We start from the raw sequence: 21,168 nt of genomic DNA, 5'->3' as shown, positions 1-21,168 counted from the left end.
CCAGCTTTGGGTAGCTTCATACACCCTCCAAAGACCTTATCCAAGCTGGGCAATTTGCTTCAAGGCTGGGCGACATCTTTTGTGTACTAGGCGGCTTGTTTTTACAAGCAAACAGACCTTCTTATGCTGTATTTTCTACTGGATGAACTCTCTCTTTGCTATGTGGCCTCTTTCTTGGCTGGGCAACGGGCTTCTGACCTGTTTTGACTGCATTTATTACAGCCATATCTGCGTCTTGTAGATCTGCCCCTTCAACTTGGTATCAAGTCGTCTCTCACACCTCGGATACTCCCCATCTACCTTGCTCACTCGTCAGCATATTGAGGACAACGTACAGGTGGAGGACTTTCCAGTGGCACCATCTTCTTTGTTTTCTTGCAAGTACTTTCTTGAAGGACATTTATGGTTGACATGTATGCTATGGGGGATCGTGTGGTTCGAGATCTTTCAGACCAACCAACATCTTAACCTCTTTCCCACTATATTCTTTCAGGGCTTCTATACCCCGATTGGCATTGATGGCATCTCTCGAATCCTACCCTCTCTCTCCAAATCCAACAAGCTGGATGGGACAAACTACCCTCCATGGCGGTGCCGCATAGAGTGCCTCCTCGACGACTATGACCTTTGGGATTTTGTTACAATTCCTATACCCCGACCTACCATAGATCCCCATGATGGTGGGACCGCGAATTCCATAGCTTTATGGGACTGGTTGAATGCCAGATCCCGCTCTTTTCTCTTATTCAGTTGCACAGATTTTGTGCTCATTCGTGTTCAAGGTATCTACACCGCTGCAGCAATTTGGAGGAGATTAGCATCTCTCTTCCAAATCCAAACATTTGGGCATCGCTTATCTCTTGAGTTGAAGCTACGACAAATTCTATCCTGAATTCCCCTACGATGAGAAATCACATCCATAGGATGGAGGAGATTCGGGATGAGCTTTCATTCCTCGGTCACAACATTTCTTCGAAGGACCTAGTTGTGACACTTCTCTCACATCTTCCGTCACTAACATATGATGTCTTTTTCACCAATCTTCTTACTTCTCATAGCCAAGAGACTCTCACTTGGGAGAAGCTAGTCCCATTAGTGCTTGAGCAAGATGCATCTCATAGTGAGCCAAATTCTTACAAAGCCGGTGCACATGGCCATGCTTATACGGTTTAATCTACAAGTGCAAGAAAGGTCAAGTAGAAGAAAGGGAAGAGAAAGAAGTTGGAGTCATCTTCTGACTCTAACATAGCTTTGTAGGGAAGCATAGAGGATATCTCACATGTCCTCATTGTGGAAAGACCTTCTGTGCATACTCTTTAGCAACCAGTCTTGCCTTGTACTTGGGTTTCCCATCAACTGTCTTTACTTTGCAAACCCATTTGTTTAGAAGAGACTTCCTTTCTTTGGGCAATGACAAAAGATCCCAAGTATCATTAGCATACACAGATTTAATCTCTTTTTGCATAGCTAGTTTCCACTTATTGCTGAAATTGCATGATTTGGCCTCTTTATATGTAAGAGGCTCACCCTCATCTGTAAGCATCACATAGTGCAACAAGGGGTCGTACCTATGTGGCTGCCTTCTTAAACGTGTAGACTTGCGTACGTAATGATCTACATTTTCAAAAATTGGGTCTACATCTGGAGGCATGTAATTTTCAGCATTTATTGGCTGTTGTAAGCCATTTTCAGCATGTTGTTCATGTTGTACAGCACCTTCATTTTCATTACTAGCACCTGTATTTTCATAATCAGCAAGTCTATCTTGCTGTTGTTCAAAAACCCTTCACCTGCAGTTTGCATTTTTGCGTTTTTGCATTTTACGTTTAGGATTTGCAGCCCCAAAAAGGGACGCTATCCTAGACTGACTGTGCCTATTTATAGGCCACTCTCTCATTCATTCCTCAGGGCTGATTCATTTAGTCTGTCACCTCTTTTCTCCAACCTCTCCGCTACCCTCACACCCCTTCAAGAGGACATTGCAGTTCATGATTCGTGGCTATCTTCTTGTATCACATTCACTCCATGATTCAGATCTTCATCGTTCCATTCATCAGAGTTTCTTCTCTCTTCCCTTTTCTTCTCCATGTTTGTCAAGTTCACTACATGTTCCTCCTCGCAAACCCTACTGTCTTGCTCGCACATCATCTTTTGACATGGTATCAGAGCTGGATCTACTCACCTAGCAGCGAAGATCCTCCACTCCAATGAAGGCAAAGACCGGTGGCAGGTTCGACATCCACTTCTCTTCTTCTTCCGCTACATCAAAATCTCGTTTTTGCAAATTTCAGGTGTTTCAACTTGCTGCCTACACCCCGTTTGTGGAGGACATCTTAGCCGAAGCTGTCCATTGCTGTCTCCATCAGTTGACACCTGATTTCCAGCCGTCTTCATGCAGTTTGGAGCTGATTCCAGCCAGGCAGCTGCTATTTCCTGTGCAGACCTCCTGCCGTACAGCCTACCACGTCATCACACTCCTGCTGCCTACGTTTTTAGCCTTTCTCTCTCCTGCAGGCTGTCCTGCCTACGTTTTTAGTCTTTCTCTCTCCTGTTGCTTACGTTTTTAGTTTTTCTCTCTCTTGCAAGCTGTCCTGCCTGCGTTTTCAGTCTTTCTCTCTCCTACTACTTGAGTTTTTAGTTTTCCTCTCTCTTGCAAGCTATCCTAGCTATGTTTTTAGTCTTTCTCTCATCTGTTGCTTGCATTTTTAGTCTTTCTCTCTCCTCACCTACATTTCTCTACTGGTTGCAACCTCTTACTGCTGATCACATCCTCCTCCCACTAGCAACTCACGTCCAGCCCTTCCACTACTCTCCCACCCCTTGAGGCGGACATTGCGGTTCGTACTTCACACTGCCCTCACATCCCTTGAGGCAGACATTGCAGTTCGTGGGTCATGGTGGCTGACCTCTTCCTTCTTTAGCAAGGCACACTGGTCTCCATGGCTTCTTTACCAACAGATGACCAGACTACTGGGTGCTCCTACTGTGGCATCACCGGACACACCACCGATGCTTGCTGACTTCGACCTTTGCTCCCCACCCCCTCGGAGTATATGCATCTTCCACCAAGCACTCCTTGTGCCACCTCTCCTTTCTGGGCCACAGAGATCGTTCTACATCGGCTATCAGAGTACTATGCTCAAGGCAATAAGACGCATCTAATGCGTACTAAGTCCTTTCGAGCACATAGAGAATCGATTGACGCTATGACCTCCTGGAAATCGTCGCAATGCCAACGACAGTCTTCTTCCACCTATTTTCGGGTACAATGGCTACCACTGCCAGCGGATCTGTAGTCCGCTCTATCGAGAGATAGTGATTGTTTGATACCGTCTCCTCGTCATTCCGCTCCTTCGAGAGAACAATGGCTGCTCGACTCCTTCCTCTTCTTTGGCTACCCAGTCCCCTCCACTGAGAGACAACAACTGTTGCCCACCTCTTGCTCATTCTGAGCCCCATTCTTCCACACCCTCGACTATTTAGGTTCGAGAGGCTACCTCTGGGAGCTCTTCGGCACCCCAGATACCTTCTTCAGTACAATCGGTGGCACTTCCTTCATCATCAGACATTTCGGAATCCATGATCCATGAGTTTTTGGATTCCCTGTCTACTTTAGAGGGGAATTTAGAGGGGGATGTTATTTCTTTTCCCTCAGAGGGGGCATCTACTTCTTCTTCAACTTCAACGAGGGACCCTCTACCTCCCACCTCAGAGGGGAAACCTACTCCACATGAAGTTCTTCACCTATCCTCAACTTTCTTGGGGTGGCTGTCTTCGACCAGTCATCTCTTCTACCGATACCTAGGATCTCAAGGATCTACCTAGATCGAGACCTCGGAGGTTCAGTCGCGACTTGGTGACAAGGCCTTCGTATTCTTCCAGCATGGATGCACGGAGCTCGTGGCTTCTCTCCCGAGGTTGTGTTTCAGGTTCTCCAATTCACTCTGTCTATTGGTCTCTACTGCATGTACCCTTTCTGGTGGAAATCTTGGATCTTAGGGATTGTCTATATCTCAAGCTCAAAAATAACCAGCTAATCATCAGTTTCAACCTGTGGTACAGCACCATGAGGCTCATCATCTGAAGTTATAGGTGGCTGCAAATTCTGAAATTTGACCTTTTTTATGTCTTCATTGGAGGCTAAAATACCTTTCAACAATTTTGCCTCATTAAACACAACATTACGACTACGAATAATTTCCTTAGACTGAGGTAGCAACACTCTATAGCCAAATTCACCCTCATCACCATAGCCCATGAAAATGCCTTTGGTGGAATTTGGGTCAAGTTTGTTCCTCAGCTCATCTCTAACATGCACAAAAGCATCACGGCCAAATATACGTAAATGGTCATAAGAGGCCGATTTGCCATACCAAACCTCCTCAAGGATGCCATTATTTAAGGACCTATTTGGAGAGCGGTTGCAAATGTGAACCACGGTTTTAAGTGCCTCTCCCCAAAATTCATAAGAGAGGTTAGCAATGGACAACATGCACCGCACTCTTTCACATTAAGTCCTATTATATCTTTCGACCACCCCATTTAAAGAAGGGTTGAAAGGAGCTGTAAGCTCCCTCTTAATTCCATACAAGTCACAAAAAGACTTGAATTCAATAGATGTATCTTTTATGCCACAACTCCAAATGACAACCAATTTCAGCAACTGCAAGAAACTTGCCATTCAAAGCTTTACAATGCAAACAATACAAAGTGCCCTTCTTGGTTCCTTTTGCAATCAATATGAAACCCTTTTTCAATTTCCACAAACCACTACCAAACAATGTAGTGTAACCATACAAATCAAGTTGACCAACAAATAGTAGACTCTTTTTTATGCCAGGCACATATTTGACATCTTTTAACACAAGCTCTTGCCCATTGTTTGAAAACAAGTGTGAACTGCCAATTCCATCAATGCTGCAAGCATGGTTATTTCCAAGGTATACTTTTCCATAATTGCATGCATGGAACATAGCAAAACACTCCAAGCAAGGAGTTACATGGAAAGAGGCACCAGAGTTTACAATCCAAGTCTGAGTGACACCATCATCAACTGACAAAAGTGCATCAATCACATCAGCCTTGGTAATTTGCATATCCTGCATGTGACATACAAGGGCATCATAATCAACTGCACATAATACATCAGCCTTTGTATCCGAGAGCTCCTCTATGACTACGTTGGAGGCCACATTGGCCTTTCCCTTGTCTTTGGTTGCCTCAGATGCATCTGGCTTATCCGCTTTCTTCTTTTTGTCTCCTACATTCTTCTTTCTCTCTTGTTCCTTCTTGTAATACCTGCAATCAGGCTTCTTATGGCCCTTCCGATCACATTGATAGCAAGTAATATCACTCTTTTCCTTTCCTTTGATCTTGCATCTGTTTCTATGTCCAACATTTGCATTTTTCTTTTCAGCCTTGCCTCTTACATTATAAGCTGAGTTGTTGCCTTCTCCACTAAACTTACGTCTAATTTTGTCATTCAAGATTGAACCCCTCACACCATCATATAAGAGATTGGGGTTATTGCTGAGAGAAACCACAAAGGTCTCCCAAGAATCAAGTAGTTGTTGAGCTAAAATATGCATCACTTGCTGATTAGCCTCTTAAATAGCCCCAAAACACACTAAAAATGCTCTTTTAGAGTAAAACCCTAAAACGGGAAGCAATTCGAGAGAGTTCAATGGAAACCCTAAAATGGGGAGCAGTTCAAGAGAGTTTAGTGGAAACCCTAATTTTTGGGGCGCCCTTCCACATCTATAAATAGACAAGCTGCCCCCATTCAACTATCATCCTTGTTTGCAGGTTACACCAGCCCACACACCCTCTGCTGTTGTTGGCACCCAGTTTCCAACCTGCAACCCGCCTCCATCTGTCGACCAGCCATCATCGACTACAGCCACATTATCCTCAGCCTCTCCATTGCTGTAGGCGACTGCTCCAGACTGTCCTAGACTCTTGTTCAGCTTGCTATTCATCATCTCCAGGGTCAGTCAGCCAGCCTGCGTTTTCAACATTGCAGGCCCTGACACTCTCAGACACTATTTCAGCCTGTTGTTTACAGCAAACTGTGCACAGTTTCCAGCCTCCGATTAGTGATACACTGCTGCATTTACCAATTTCCAGCCTCCACACTGCTGCGTTTTGGTGACCAGCTTGTCGCCATTCACTATTCAGCACTCCTACCCTCCGACAGGTGGTCACAAACTTGGGATCTGTCTTCGATGGACGTCAAACTTCGACATTGCTCTGCCCTTGAGCACACTGTACACTCTTACATTCATTTACAGAATTCATTCACTTCAAAGTTGTGTTCTCTCTCTCTCCCTTCTTCTATTTGTGTTTGAGTTTTGAGTTTTGCATTTAGGGTTTGAGTTTTGCCCTCTGTGTCTATATCTGTCAGCACTCCTACCCTCCGACAGGTGGTCACAAACTTGGGATCTGTCTTCGATGGACGTCAAACTTCGACATTGCTCTGCCCTTGAGCACACTGTACACCCTTACATTCATTTACAGAATTCATTCACTTCAGAGTTGTGTTCTCTCTCTCCCTTCTTCTATTTGTGTTTGAGTTTTGAGTTTTGCATTTAGGGTTTGAGTTTTGCCCTCTGTGTCTATATCTGTCTCTTTGTATTTCTGTCGTGGTCGTACACTCTATGTGTCCTCAGTGCAAACCCTAGCAGTTTCCTTCACAGTAGTATCATGATCAGAAAGATTGCCCTCAAACTTATCATCAAAATCCAAATTTGCATCCTTGAGCTGATTTAAAATGCCAGTAAATGCACTCAAGTGCTCAGCTGCAGGCTTGGACTCATCCAGTCGCATATTCACCAACTTGCGCATTAAATGCACCTGATTAACAAGTGTGGTGATCTCATAAGTAGTTTTCAGCTTCTCCCATATTACATAACCAATATCTAAACCCTTAATGTCTATCAAAATGTCATCAGTGACATCTTCCTGCAAAGCATCCTCACAATCCTTTAAGAACAATATCCATGCATATGATCTTTCCAAAGGTCAAAGGCATGACCATCAAACCGTTTGATTTCCATCAAACTCTTAATGTCTGAATTGGAAGAAGTTACAACCATTTTTTATCACGAACACAAGAGTAAATGCACTAAGCTATAGAAGCACAAGCTGAACCAGCAAATACACTGTTGTTCTTCCCCCAAACAGTAATAAATCTATGCTGTTTTACATAAACCAGCCACCACACAGAAAAACACTGCAAAAATTTACCAAATTCTACACAAAATCCCAAAAATTCAAGTCCAACGATACATAAATGTTAGCCTATCTGACCCAACTGAGCAAAATTTCATCAATGCATAAAAAGCCCCAATTTTTTCGGGTCCAATATCAAGAAATCTTACTCGAATGAGCAAAATTCCAACAAATTTGACAAAATCCCCAATTTAATCGAGGTCAACATGCACAACGCAATTTTTGCCACGAATGTCACTGCCAGGCACAAATGGGATTAAATTTGGAAAAAGCCCCAAATTTTCGGGCCAGATTCACACAAATCTGTGACCTATACTTCCACGCGTTGTCGCAGCACGTAGGCCTGAAGGTCACCACAGGGATTTGACAAGAAAATTGGACAAGATAGCTGGAGATGTGTCTTCAAGAGATAAGTAGACCAAGTGAATGTCTATAGGTTCAGGAGGAACTTCACATCCTTCAATTCATCATATACTTTGGCTTTTCTTGGAAAGACAAATTTAGATATAAGATGGTTGAATCAATGGGTTAAGAGCTTGAAACTTATGGTCGCAAAGATGGATGATTTGCAAACAAGAGTACAACTTCAGTTGATACAAGAAGAGTCTTGCCTTTCCTTGCCTATAAATATAGCTGCCTATTTAAGCCTAGGCATGAAGGAGATCTACAAGATACATTCTCTTTTCAACTGATTAGTATAATAAAGATAGAGGTTCAAGATAAAGACTGCCTGCTTCAGCCTTTGAATGACTCAAGGTTATGGAACTAGCATCCCTATTGTCAGTTTTCATAAAAGATCATGAGATTCATGACTTAGATTAATGTCACTTGCATAAAGCAGCTGCATAAAAGCTTCAGCTTATGGATTGACTGTTATGGACAACCAAGATTAATTCCAAAGCATGACAAGAAATCACCAAAAGTCTTCTTTGAAACCTCCCTTGAATGAAGAGGAAGCAAGTTACTATGTACAGGGAAATACAAGTCTAATTTGTACTTGCAATGATTGTAGATGAAGTAGAATCTGTGATTACAGGTTTCAGCCCTGAATTACCCTGTTTTAGGCTAAGAAGAAGAGGCCAAAAGTATCACATAACAGTGCCAAAAGATGTCCTTGAAACTTCCTTACAAAGAGTATAGATTGTACTCACTCATGTGAACCAGGAACAGCTCATGATTTACCAAGATAACATAAGAGGATCACAAATTAAACTTCAGCCCATGAATTCCCTGTTTTGGGCTGCCAAGGATAATCCAAGGTAACACCAATAATCTCCCAAAGAGTACTTGCAATGCCCTTTCAAGGCAAGAGTGATTAGTTACAGCTATTACAAGTGAAAGTAGAGCATGTTCTCTTCATAAACCATAAGAGTAGAAAATGGAACATCAATGAGACAAGAATCAGCCTAAGGAAAGTGTTGGGCTGCATATGACAGTCCAAAATCAGAGTTTAATGTCTCCCAAAGATCTCTCCTTGATAGAGAAGAGAGTCTACATCAAGCGGTAGGTACATAAGGCATTGTCCTTCTCTTCTTCTTCACAAATACATGTACCTCTTGAACTGTACAAGAGGTGCCTTGCAAAACAGAGATTCGGTACATAAAAGAGCAAGCTTGGGCCTTTAAGACCAGCCCACAAGCCTTGATAATTTAGATCAAGAAGTGGAACAAGAGGCTCTCTTGATAGGAAAGAGTTGCTGCCCATAGACATAGATACAAACAAAATTCATAGCTTCCTTCTTTTTTCTTCAATGAGCATCCAAAATCCTTTTTGAATGGGCTGCTGCCCTCCTCTTTATACAGATTTACCCTGTTTCCCACAACCAAGAGTGGCCTTCCATTTTCGTCAATATATGGGAAGAGTGGTACTTACTGTTAGCAAATTAGTCAGCTCATAGTTGAGTCTAGACTTGTGGTTCAGTAGACTGGCATCAAAGATTATTTAGGCATTTTATTTGCCATTGTTTATTGTGGATTGGCAATATTTGCAGCCAATCGGCCAGCATTTAATGCTGGCCGACCTGTCATATTTTAGGCATTTATTTTGGCCTATTTATTGTCAGCCTCCCTCCTCCACATTCATTCATCACTTGACAGTTTCTAGGGAGAGGAAGTAGGTGCCACTGCCTCCACAGCCGATGACTCACATTGTATCTGTATTGTCTCATGTCTTGGTATATGGATTCCATTTCCCGAGCATACATCTGAGTTCTCATTTGTATTGTGTTATCTCTTTCTTTTCTTTTGTCTTGTGTTCAACAGTTTATTTCAGCACATGTTTATGCTTCCATTGCTGCACCACTTCTGACATGGTATCAAATTTCAGGATTTGTGTTTCTGTTGTGTTTTCCAGCTGATTTCAAGACTGTTTTCCCTCTTGCTGATCAAGCAGTTGCTGTTCGAATCAGGCGACCAATTTTGCCTGCGTTTTTTGCTGATGTCAGCATCCGTACAGCCTGTGCATCCATTTCAGCCTACGTTTTGGTGTTTCTGCATCTCCTCCTCGCTAGATTGGCATTATTTGCAGCCAGTCGGCCAACATTTAATGTTGGCCGACCTGTCGTATTTTAGGCATTTATGTTGGCCTATTTATTGTCAGCCTCCCTCCACATTCCTTCATCACTTGACAGTTTCTGGGGAGAGGGAGCAGGTGCTAGTGCCTCCACAGCCGGTGACTCACATTGTATAGGTATTGTCTCATGTCTTGGTACATGGATTCCATTTCCGGAGCATACATCTAGGTTCTCATCTGTATTGTGTTATCTCTTTCTTTTCTTTTGTCTTGTGTTCAGCAGTTTATTTCAGCACATGTTTATGCTTCCATTGCTTCACCACTTCTAACACTTACATGCCAAGTAGAGTCCTCTTCAGTTGCTTGCAATTGCATGGCTTGAGCTCCTCCTTTGTGTGGTGGCTTGGACACCTCTTTCTCTCCTCCATCCATGGCGCCCTGAACAGCCCAATAAATGCGGCAGAAAAAACGGGCTTCATCTTGCACTTCACGATGGTCACAACTAAGTCATATAGGCAAGGGTTACACCATATACAATGTCTTATACTTATCCAACTTAATCAACTTTAACCTCTTTGTGAATCTTCTTATCAAAACACTTGTAAACTTTGAATGTCATGGTTGCACAAGCATATCATATGCTTCATGAAACACAACCTATGGTATCTTGCTAAGTCACTTAAATTATCATGTGTACTAACACTGTTTCATAAACTGGTGGACTTAAATGTTTAAGATTTATTGCTCTAGGCAAGTCTTTATGTAGCATGTCTAGTCTTTATGTAGCATGTCTAGGATACAAGTAACTAAGTGATACATGTAAAGGATAAAAGTTTTATTTTTAAACCATGGGCAAGGAATCCCATGACAGCGTGAACCCTGGCCAAAAGAAAAAGGGGGAAGTGAAAAGCTAAAGATGTTTTTTTGTTTCTTTTGAAAAAAAAACTGATCGGGGGGATCCGTTGACACGCTGTCAACCTGCCACATGTCAGACCATGTACACCTGCTGGTCATTCTCACGAGTCCTACAGCCGTTGCCCTTTCGTGGCCCGTCGCACAACCCACTGCCCACTAGGCATGTCCCGTCAAGTCGTTTGGTTTCGCCAGCACCTAGTCTTTGTTCCCATTGGTCACCCGTGATTCCTATCGCCAACGCTCAGCCGTTCCACATTGGTCACTTGCTGTGGGACCTCTTTCGAGTGCGCTTGCTATCCCGTTGACCAGTCAGCTGCTAGAACCTGACGACTAGTGCTAATCGCGAGCAGTTTGTTTGACATGTCAGTTTCAATGACGATTGCACTGTGTGCAATGATTGCCAGCTTGTACCGTTAGCTCTTATACCAATCGTCATCAAGGTGAGCCGCAGCTGAACGAGTGAGCTGGTGAGTGAGAGTGACTGAGAGAGAGAGAGAGAGAGAGAGAGAGAGAGAGTACGATTCGATTTGGATGTACCAACAATGTGCCGGTACTACACAAAGAATAAAATGTATTTATACTCAGGGCACGTAAGGGTGCATTCACATGTACAAATAAATAATACGCGTGTACTATACACGGAGGTGAATAAAGGGCCTTTATCCCAACACACCCTCAGGAGAAGTACTGGAGAATATACCCTCACCTTCATCCGAGAGTAAAGGGTGGATCTACATCGGAGCCTTCGTCTACCTCTACTTTGTCACCCGCTATTCCCACTAAGTCAATGTTTCCACACATTTATCAAGTGGAGGAGCCTTCTTCGATTGTCTCGACTTCTAAGCAACCTTAGCTCTTTGACAATGGTGCATCGAGTGTTCACCCAGCCCTCTTCATTCTCTCATCCCCCTGCTACTCTCTGGCAACCCGCACTGACATGTAGAGCTGCATGTTGGGGCTAACTATTGCGGCCCTGTACCTTCAGCCATTGCAGTCACATTGTTCCTTCTCTCTCCTATGTTCTCTTTGTCTCCTTCTCTCCACGTTCACTTCCCTCTTTCCATTGTGCACTCTCACTGGTTAGTCCTACTTTGTGACTTTAACTATGCATGTAAAGCAAGATGGCATGGATGACTCCAAGAGTTATTTGAATTACCCAAGTCAATGGACAGTGCCAAATACTGATATTCTGGAAGCTTTATGACAGACTGTTTGAAAATGCTGGTCAAACAAAACTTATAAACATGTTAAATCCTCAAGAGAAGCAGAGCCAACCGTTATTGGCTCAATCATGAGGTGAGACAGAATATTGATTTTGAAAGGTTTAATCAAATCTCCATTAACTCTCACTTAAACTTGTCTCAATTACAAACAGGGCCCCACAACACATATACATTTTAAGCTGTGATGGTGAGAAGCACTTGACAAACAATGCAAGAAACTTTAATAGCTTAAACCTGCATATTCAATGAGTTGAATGCTCCTAGTCGCCCAAGCAGATACCATGAACGAAAAACCTGCACAATAAGCCCAAATGGTCAATTCTCATAGCAGTACTACACGCTGTACCATCCATACCAATCATGAGTTCCCATTGCTTTACAACATAAGACATAAATCTTGCCACATGTGGGAATATGCTGAGAGACTTACTTCAATATAAGTAATCCAAAGTCGCAATAATTCTGTAACTCTAAAACATAGATAGACCAACAGGCAAAAACTTGCAACAATGGAAGAGAATGGACTTACACTTCCAAGAATCTCAATGTCCTTGTCAGTTGGAGGGTTGTAAAGCTCAAGCCAGATATAAGAGCTACCTGCATCAAACCTGCAGACAGACATTCCATTATTCATTGAGGTTACTGCTACGATTAAAAGTACAGTAAACAGCCAAGAGTTTGGACCAAATGGCTAAAGCAATCACAATAAAAAAGTAGTATCTCACAAGTGACAGGTACGTACTCCCTAAATGTCACTTTCATAGGAATTGCAGAGCCAGTCTTTGATGGAATAATGTCTCGCCCTTTCCGGCGTACTCTCTCCTCAACCTGCAAAGATGCTACACTTCAAACATTCCTGAACTAGTAACAAACAGCATCAAAGAGCAGAATTGAACAGACTATGGCTTTTAAAATCATCTTACAAACTATCTTGAATGAAAATAAATATAAGACTTCATCCGACACCCAACACAATATTGCATAAAATCTCAACCATGCTCTATTCTCAGCAGATATGATCTCAGGGAGTTAAAATTGCTGACACGAAGTTTATGCAAAGGAAACTGAGAACTCAAATGAACCATTTGGAGTTAACAGTAGTACTCGTTTTTGCATCTCCTCTGGATTGCCCATGCAGTCCCCGATGATTTCACGTAGCTCCTTATCCATCTTGCAAGCATTCTCCAATATCCTGCCAGACAAGCCTTGTCAGCTGAACTTGACATGTGGCCTCCTTACCTCCCTCTCTGCTGCTTGAAATGTGTTTGTAGAAGAAGCTGAAGCCCTAAATTGAGGTAAAAACTCACAGCAGATTTCATCCATGTCTACAACCATGGTCAACAAACTAACAATATGGAGCACTATGATCAAGGATATGTGTGCCACAAAACAATCTATACTAAAACCCCAAACATCAAAAACATCATCTGCCTATACAAGTAATCCACATTCCAGCTTTAAATCTTCTTAAACCGAGAGGGCTGCAAGAATACCCGCGGTACTTTCCACCAAAGTGAGGCATTGACAAAGCATGATCAAGCATTAAAAAATGATGCAAACTATGAATATATTGTAAATGGGGAATCTCTGAATCAATATCCCATATTTTGGCACATGAATGCCACATCCCACAAAACACAAGTAGACATCCTGTAATCAAGTACTGAAATTCGGAGGCAAAAAGAATCTTGTAGAACCCTTGCCAATGTCTCGATATGGGAAATGAAGTACAAAGAAGAGCTTTCAATGTAAATTGGACAAATGAGATAGCAACACAAATCCCTTCATCAAATGAAAAGACAAGTATCGATGCATAACATTAGCAAACATGTCCTAGACCCAAACACTCACTCCTTGAACATTGTTAATAACATTGAAGCGGCAAGGCACATGGGACCCCTAAGGTGACTAGTATGACTTATTAGAAGTATGGCATGGGAACCCTATGTAAGCAAGGGTGCATGAGGGAAGGTGAGGTGTGAATGGGCTAGAGGACAAGAGAAACCCTAACCCTAGCTCTAGTTGTTCTTGCATGAGCAATTGAATAAACAAAATCTTCTTCTTGTACTTCATGAGTTCCCATTCTCCCTCTTGTGTACATGTTTCCATGCTGCAACTCTGATATTCCAACGTGATATCAAAGCCATCTCTCATCCATTAAGCTTCCCCTAATCCTATCTCACCTAAGTGCACAAGAAGAACTCATTTTTGTTGGAGGAAAACATCAGATCAACTTGGGAGAGTGTGCATGACAGTAGAGAGAGAGTGTGTGTGGCCACACCTCGACACTTGATTGATTATTGCAAAGTGAGGTACCAAAGTACAAAGTAAAACCCTTAGGACTTTAGGGTTGTGTGAGTGACCTAAAGTGTGTTCACACACAAATGTGTGTAATGTGCGGTAAGTGACCAAAATGTGTAACATAAATACACAAATGAGGAATAATGTGACTCGAGGAAAAAACCTCTTTTATAGGGAGTTAAAACTGCCCTCATGTCCCACATGTGGTTCACCGACACTCTTGAGTGAGGGTAGGTGTGAGTTAAACCCAACAAACCCCTACAAGGATCATCCACCAAAGGAGATCGAATTTAAAGCATGTGAAATGCTTCAAATTTGTCGCGAGGAAGACCTTTGGTAAAGATATTTGCCACATTGTTGTTGGTAGGATAGTAGACAAGGTTGATATCCCCTCCATGTAACCTCTCTTTGACAAAGTGATAATGCATCTCAATGTGTTTCGTGTGTGCATGAAACACTGGATTCCATGCCACTATAATGGCACTCTGACTGTTAGTAAACAAAGGAGTAGACTCCATGACAGATATATCAAGAACAGCCAATAAACATCTCAACCATACACATTCTGCCTAGTATTCAACTTCACAAAACGATGTGGCAACAGTGGTTTGTTTCTTGCTAAACCAAGAAATGCAAGAAGAGCCAAGAAAGAAACAATTTCCACTTGTAGAGTGACAAGATTCAAAATCTCCAATCCAATCGAAATCACCGTAAGCATATAACTACAGTGGCCCCTCCTTGGCATAAAGCAATCCAAGAGTCCTAGTGCCCTACAAGTAACTAAAAACATGCTTTACAACCTACCAATGTGACATGCGTGGGCTGTGCATATATCTACTCAAGGCTGAAACTGCAAACTGAATATCTGGCCTTGTGTTGCATAAATAAATAAGGCATCCAACTGCTGGAGCATATGTATGAATATCAAACAGATCACTGCCATCATGCAAAGACAGCTTAAGTCCAATCTCAATCAATGTGCTTATTGGCTTACAATCCTAAAAAACAAATTTCTCAAGGAGTTTACCAATATATCTCGACTGTGACAAACCAATGCCTCTAGTATCATGAATAAACTGAATGCCCAAATAGTAATTGACCGGCATGTGTCCCTGTGAACAGAAGATCGTCAGCATAAAGACAAATGACCAGCAAGAATCCCCCCTCCCCCCTTTGCATACATAACGAGTCATCAGAAGTGGATGCAGCAATGGAAGCATAAACGTGTGCTGAAATAAACTGTTGAACACACAACAACAAAGAAAGGAAAGAAGGAACATTGAAGAACACAATACAGATGAGAACTCAAATGTATACTCTGGATATGGAATCCATATATCCAACACGAGACAGTCGGATACAACAATGAATCACTAGTTATGTGGGCACCGTCACATGCTCCTCTCTCCAACAAAAGTTCCACACATGTGATGGTGTGACTGAGGAGGAAGAGCCTAAATAAATAGGACAAAAATATGTCCTCAATATTATCAGGTCGACCAACAATAAATGCTAAATATAACCTAATCAAGACCATTAAAAATGCCTAAAATAATCTAAATAATGCCCAACCCTAAAGCATGCACTGACTCACACATGTGCTGACATATCTACTAACACCCTCTCTCAGATCATGGGTGATCTCATACAATACAATGGTACAATGATAATGAATCATAAACCATACAACATAAAACCACCAAGTAGAACCATGGATACCCAAGCAATGGGCGCGCAAGCCACCGCCAAGGTGCCTCAAAGAAAACCTAATGTTGATGTTGATCGTACTAGCACCTGAAAATAGAGAAGATCATAGCATCTCTCTGTGTTCGTCACAATGTCTCTCAGTAGCATACATGAATATCCAGTCAAAAATGCCTCTAGAACATACGTAGCCGTGGAATCCCTGCCTTTAGCCATACCACCAAAGTGTCCCCTCATGTGAGCTCATGACTAGGAACCAATCATGTTTTTTGTCAAACAACCCATCAAGAATCTGAATGTTAACATATGTTCCACGATTTGAAACTGCCAGACTTTGATCAATGTGTCAAGCAAGTCCCTCTCTGGATCCTTTGCATCTATATAGATGTATAGATGAGACACGGTTGCCCCATCTCTCCACCCTCTCACACTCCCTCTCTGGCATTGGAGAGTCATGAGGGATACTGTCATCACCACCGCTAGTGAGCAACAAAGAAAGGGCCATCAATCCCTTCCCACGAGCCAAAGAAGTTGATCCTTTCCGCGCCTTGGCCCTCTCTTTGGCTAGAGGATCGAAGTCTAACTTAGAGACAAATGATGACTCATCAAAGGAGCCTACATCCCACTTCATCTTCTTCTCCTTTTGCTTCCTATAAGCCGCTAACTCTTTGCAGTCCTTTCGTAAATGACATTTCTTCCCTTCGACGTCTTCTTCTTCGAACCCCTCTCTACAGCTGCAAAAGCCTCACTAGAACCTCCATAAGATGACGAAAGCCTCCCCTATATCCGCAAAGATGCCTTATACTGAAGTAGCATCGAGGTTATATGTGTAAAACTAACAGGAGTGGATGATGTCTGCATCCTCAAACCATTCACCACTCAATCAAACACCACAGGGAGTTTGGAGAGTACGAATCCAATAGGATGAGCCTTTAACTTCAAAAGATGTTCTACAAGAGGTAACCGCCAGTAGAACTTCTTTAGAAATATAGCAATGCAAGGCCGAATAGGCACATGCATTGTCTGAATCCCGTCTAAGTACCACTTTCTCATGGTTGTCTTCATCAAAATCATCTGGTGTCGTAGTAGGATGCTGAGGACAAAGAATAGCTCCACATACTACATACCATACCCGCTTCTACACAAACAAAGCTTGTATCACAGCACTCCATATGAGATAGACAAGTCCATGTAACTTATCATCAGTGGATATGCACAAAGGAGCCATCTATAGAGGATGAGAAGATAAGGAAAGAAAACAAGGTATTTGGAGAGGAAACACAGCCAAACCATAAGCACCAACTACAAAAAATGAGAGTTCACATGCAGTATTCACCAAAATATAACCAAAACAAGAAAAAATCTGCTGCAAAAAGTCAAAAAAATAGCCAAAAACAGCAAAAATTGTTTGATGATGCAATCATTGAGCTAGGAGGAGATGAAAAAACACCAAAACGCAGGCTAAGTACTATTTCGGTGACTGGCCAATAATTAAATTGACTAGGCAACTTCCATTCCCGAGTGTCTCTGCGCCATCTTTGACCATCAGATTGGCGTTAGGTACCATTAAACGCCACTTCTCTAGTGTCACCAACAACTAACACTTATAGCCAAATGAATGACCTAGGCCAACAACTGACACCAGATACCACCAAGTACCTGTGCGGCATAACTTATAGCAGCTTTTGCCTTTGACATCCCCTGATTTCCTCCAATCTCAGGCTCGTAAATTGACTCTAACCCAAGTTGCACCTCACATATGCAACGTTTACTTAATCATGTGATTAAAAATTAATCCACATGTTAAGTGAAATTTCAAAAATACATGTCGTCATGACAACGAGTATGTTGGTATCAAGCTATTTATAGCCGACTGAAAATGAAAAAAAAACTATCATGTCGACTGCATTAAATGCAATTGATTGTGTTGCAAATCTCACTGACTGTACTACAGTTCGACAAGACTACTACGTCCGACTGCATCCTGCATATCTGCTATTGATGTGGCACAATAGATGAATAAACCTGCTCTGCATACCAAAACTTCCTCGAATGACTATCTATTCCGTGCCAAGGCAATGCAACTCTCATTTATGCACTGCAGAATAGTAGAACGAGTCTGGGGACAGCCAAGCTCCTTCAACAATCTCCGAAGCCACACAGCCTCACATGTGGTAGAAGACGCGGCCCGATACTCCGCCTCAGTTGAAGATAGGACTACCGTGGGCTACTTCTTGCTACTCTAAGAGATAACACCTGCACCCAAGGTAAAACAATAGCCTGTAGTAGACCTTCTATGATCCACATCGCCAACCCAATCTGAATCACTCCAACCTACAAGGACAAGATCGGAAGCACATGTACCTGCTCGATAGTAAATCCCTAGGTCAGAGGTTTCCCTCAGAAAACGTAGAGTATCCTCTGAGCAGCCTACCAATGCACCTGCTGAGGTTCACTCATGAACCCAACCAAGAGACCTACAACAAAACATAGATCAGCCCGTGTGTTGAGAAGCCAAATCAACGATTCAATCAGGTGACGATAGCGGGTAGCATCCGCCAAAGGAGAATCTGAATGTGAAGTGGCCTTCTAGTTTGGATCCATAGGAGTAGAAATGGACCTACAATCCTCCATCTCAAAAGTCACCAAAAGCTCCTAAACATATCTCTGCTGAGAGATGAAAATCCCCTCTCAGAGCCTGATAAATCTCATGGCCCAAAAAGAAAGGGAAAAGTCCTAAATCCATCATCTCAAACTTCTGATGTAAGGTTGCCTTTGTCTCTTCGATCTTCTGGGCATGGTCACTTGTAACAATCAAGTCATCAACATCCAAAACAAACAACATAAGACCACCCTCGAAAGTCTGCACATAAAGCTGCAGATCGATCCTAGAGCGCCGATATCCCAACTTCTCTTGGAGAAACAAGTCAATCTTCTCGTTCTAAACATGCGGAGCCTACTTCAAGCCACACAAGACCTTCTTCAACCTATAAACTTCTCATCTGAGAAACCAAACCAAGAGGCTGCTTTACATAAATCTCCTCCTTCAATCACCGTTCAAGAAGACCGACTTTGCATCCAATTGAAAGACGAGCCATCTCCGATGACCAGCCAAGGCAAAAACAGCACGGATCGTCGCCATACCAATAGTGGAGGCAAAAGTATCATGGAAATCAATACTTCGGCACTGAGCAAAACATTTAGCAACAAGGCGAGCCTTGTGCTTGTCCAAAGAGCCATCACTTGTAAAAAAATACCCTAACACAAAAACACAAACAGAAACCGTACAACATAGCACATATTGATAAAAGAACACAATTAGGGTTAGGGTAACTCGGAGACAATGAACACAGAAAATTAATGAAGTGATATGATTGCTGAATATACAATGCTTGTGCAGCAAACACACTATAGAGTGAATGAATACTGAACCTCGAACTCCTGTATCTCAAGAATCAAGGCAAGGGTAATGAGCTAGAGAGTGTGTCATACTCTGAACAAATCCCAAATCGTAACAAGGCAGCCTCCAGATATCGAACAGCAGTAAACGCAACCTATGTATGTATGGACTTAAAGCAGACGGAAATCTAGAGAGAGCGTATGCAATAAATGCAAGATGTAGAGAGAGAAAAACAGTAAACGCAGGCTGTAAACAACAAACGCAAGCTATGGAGAGAGAAAATTAGCTGAATGCGCGTAGAGGAGAGAGAAAGTCTGCAAACGCACTGGAGAGTGATTAGTAACAATCGCTCTGCTGTAAACAACTGCAAACTATGGGTGAAAGGCTAGAAACATGCGTCAAACTGTAGATGACAACAAGGGACAGCTGAGACTGCGATATTCTCTCCGAAAGGGGTATGGGGAGCAAGTTGAAAACACCTAAAACCTGCAAAAACGAGATATATTACTGAATGGGGGCAGCATATCTATTCATAGAAAGTTTGGGCCCTCCCAAGTGAGTTTGTGCTTATGGGACACAAACACTCTCTAGGAACGCATTTCTTTTAAATAAACAAGGTTACTTCATTAATTAAGCATATTTTGGGACTGTTAAAGTAAAGCTAATGCATTTTTAGCTCAACATCCCCTCTCACGCCCAACAATGGTGCAAGGAAAATGAAGGCTAACCAAGCCTTTTTTCTTTTCTTTTACCCCAAGGCGTCCCACCCCAAAGTAGTCAGAGCATCGGACAAAGGATGCGCGTCGGCTGCCCAGTGGCCTACTAAGACTACAGAGGCGATGGTTATCTTACCAGGAAGCCCAAGTGATCACCCTAGAGAGGATAGGGCATCGGACAAAGGAAGCACATTAGCCGCCCAGTGGCCTACAAAATGGAATGAGCTATGGACTTTTTTTTAGGGCTTTTTAGATTTGATAGATTTAGCATTAAAGGAGGGTTGCAAATCAATTTTCATCCTATTGAGTATCCATGCCCCGATACGAGAAAGTGATAAGGGATGGTCAAACCCAAGACCTTCATAAAACAAGCTTACTATCCCTACCATTACTGGGTGTCAATGAAGAAAGAAAATGACTAAGGTATGGGTATAGCAAATAAGTGAAGCAAGCAAGACAAGCTGGAAAAAAACTGCCTTGGAGACTGCCATGTACAATGCTACGAATATGGTGGATCCAAAGGCGACCACTCCAAAAGACCTAAAAGGGATAAATGCGCACAGATACATGTTTACATGAACAGAATGTCAATGAATGAGGTAATACAAAGGGAGATGCAAAATGTCATACTTACGCAAAATGCTATGCAACAGTGCCACTTAGATAGTACCCTCGCAAGGGAATTGATCACTTTCCCAAGTACCCTTTTACAATCATATCATCCTAACAGTGCAGATGAAGTTACAAATGTCAATAATACAATACAAAAGAATAAATGAATGTCTAATAAGTGTGAGCATCATCACTGTCACTATCAAGAGAAGAAGCCGCCCCCTCTCAAAGTGGAAGGGAAAGCAAGAGAGAAGCACCCTCTCTCCATCAATCTGAAATAGGCGAGAGTGTACCCAAGCCGATCATAGGTAGCAGGTATTGAAGAACCGGCCGGTTGACTGCTTTGGTCAAGATATCTATAAAATTATCTGATAAAGGCACAAACTCTAAACGGATAGTGCCTAGCTCAACCTGCTCTCTGAAAAAGTGGAAGTGAACTCCCACATGCCACATCTGTGGTGTGATGATCGGATTGTCCGCAAGGGCAATGGCCCTCTAGTTGTCGCAATAGATAATGATAGGAGAGTCGCAAGAAAAATAAAGCGCTAGTAAACTC

The 21,168-nt window shown here is 42.5% G+C and overlaps 1 protein-coding gene across 2 annotated transcripts in view; it reads right to left on the bottom strand.

Moving 5' to 3' along the window:
- LOC148028860 (uncharacterized) overlaps positions 1-21,168 on the bottom strand; it is a 139,175-nt gene that overhangs the window by 86,957 nt on the left and 31,050 nt on the right. For both annotated transcript variants that reach the window (XM_087687633.1, XM_087687632.1), the window contains exons 2-5: positions 12,984-13,071; positions 12,622-12,707; positions 12,409-12,487; positions 12,114-12,173 (exon numbers count right to left, since the gene is read on the bottom strand). In XM_087687633.1, the coding sequence (XP_087543759.1) occupies positions 12,114-12,173; positions 12,409-12,487; positions 12,622-12,707; positions 12,984-13,071 (313 nt within the window). The remainder of the gene's footprint in view (positions 1-12,113; positions 12,174-12,408; positions 12,488-12,621; positions 12,708-12,983; positions 13,072-21,168) is intronic.

This window comes from Lygodium microphyllum, chromosome 11 (assembly GCF_053477565.2).
Source record: "Lygodium microphyllum isolate KBCC chromosome 11, Lygodium_microphyllum_v1.1.10, whole genome shotgun sequence".
NCBI lineage: Eukaryota > Viridiplantae > Streptophyta > Polypodiopsida > Schizaeales > Lygodiaceae > Lygodium > Lygodium microphyllum.
This window is presented reverse-complemented; position numbering and strand designations above follow the sequence as displayed.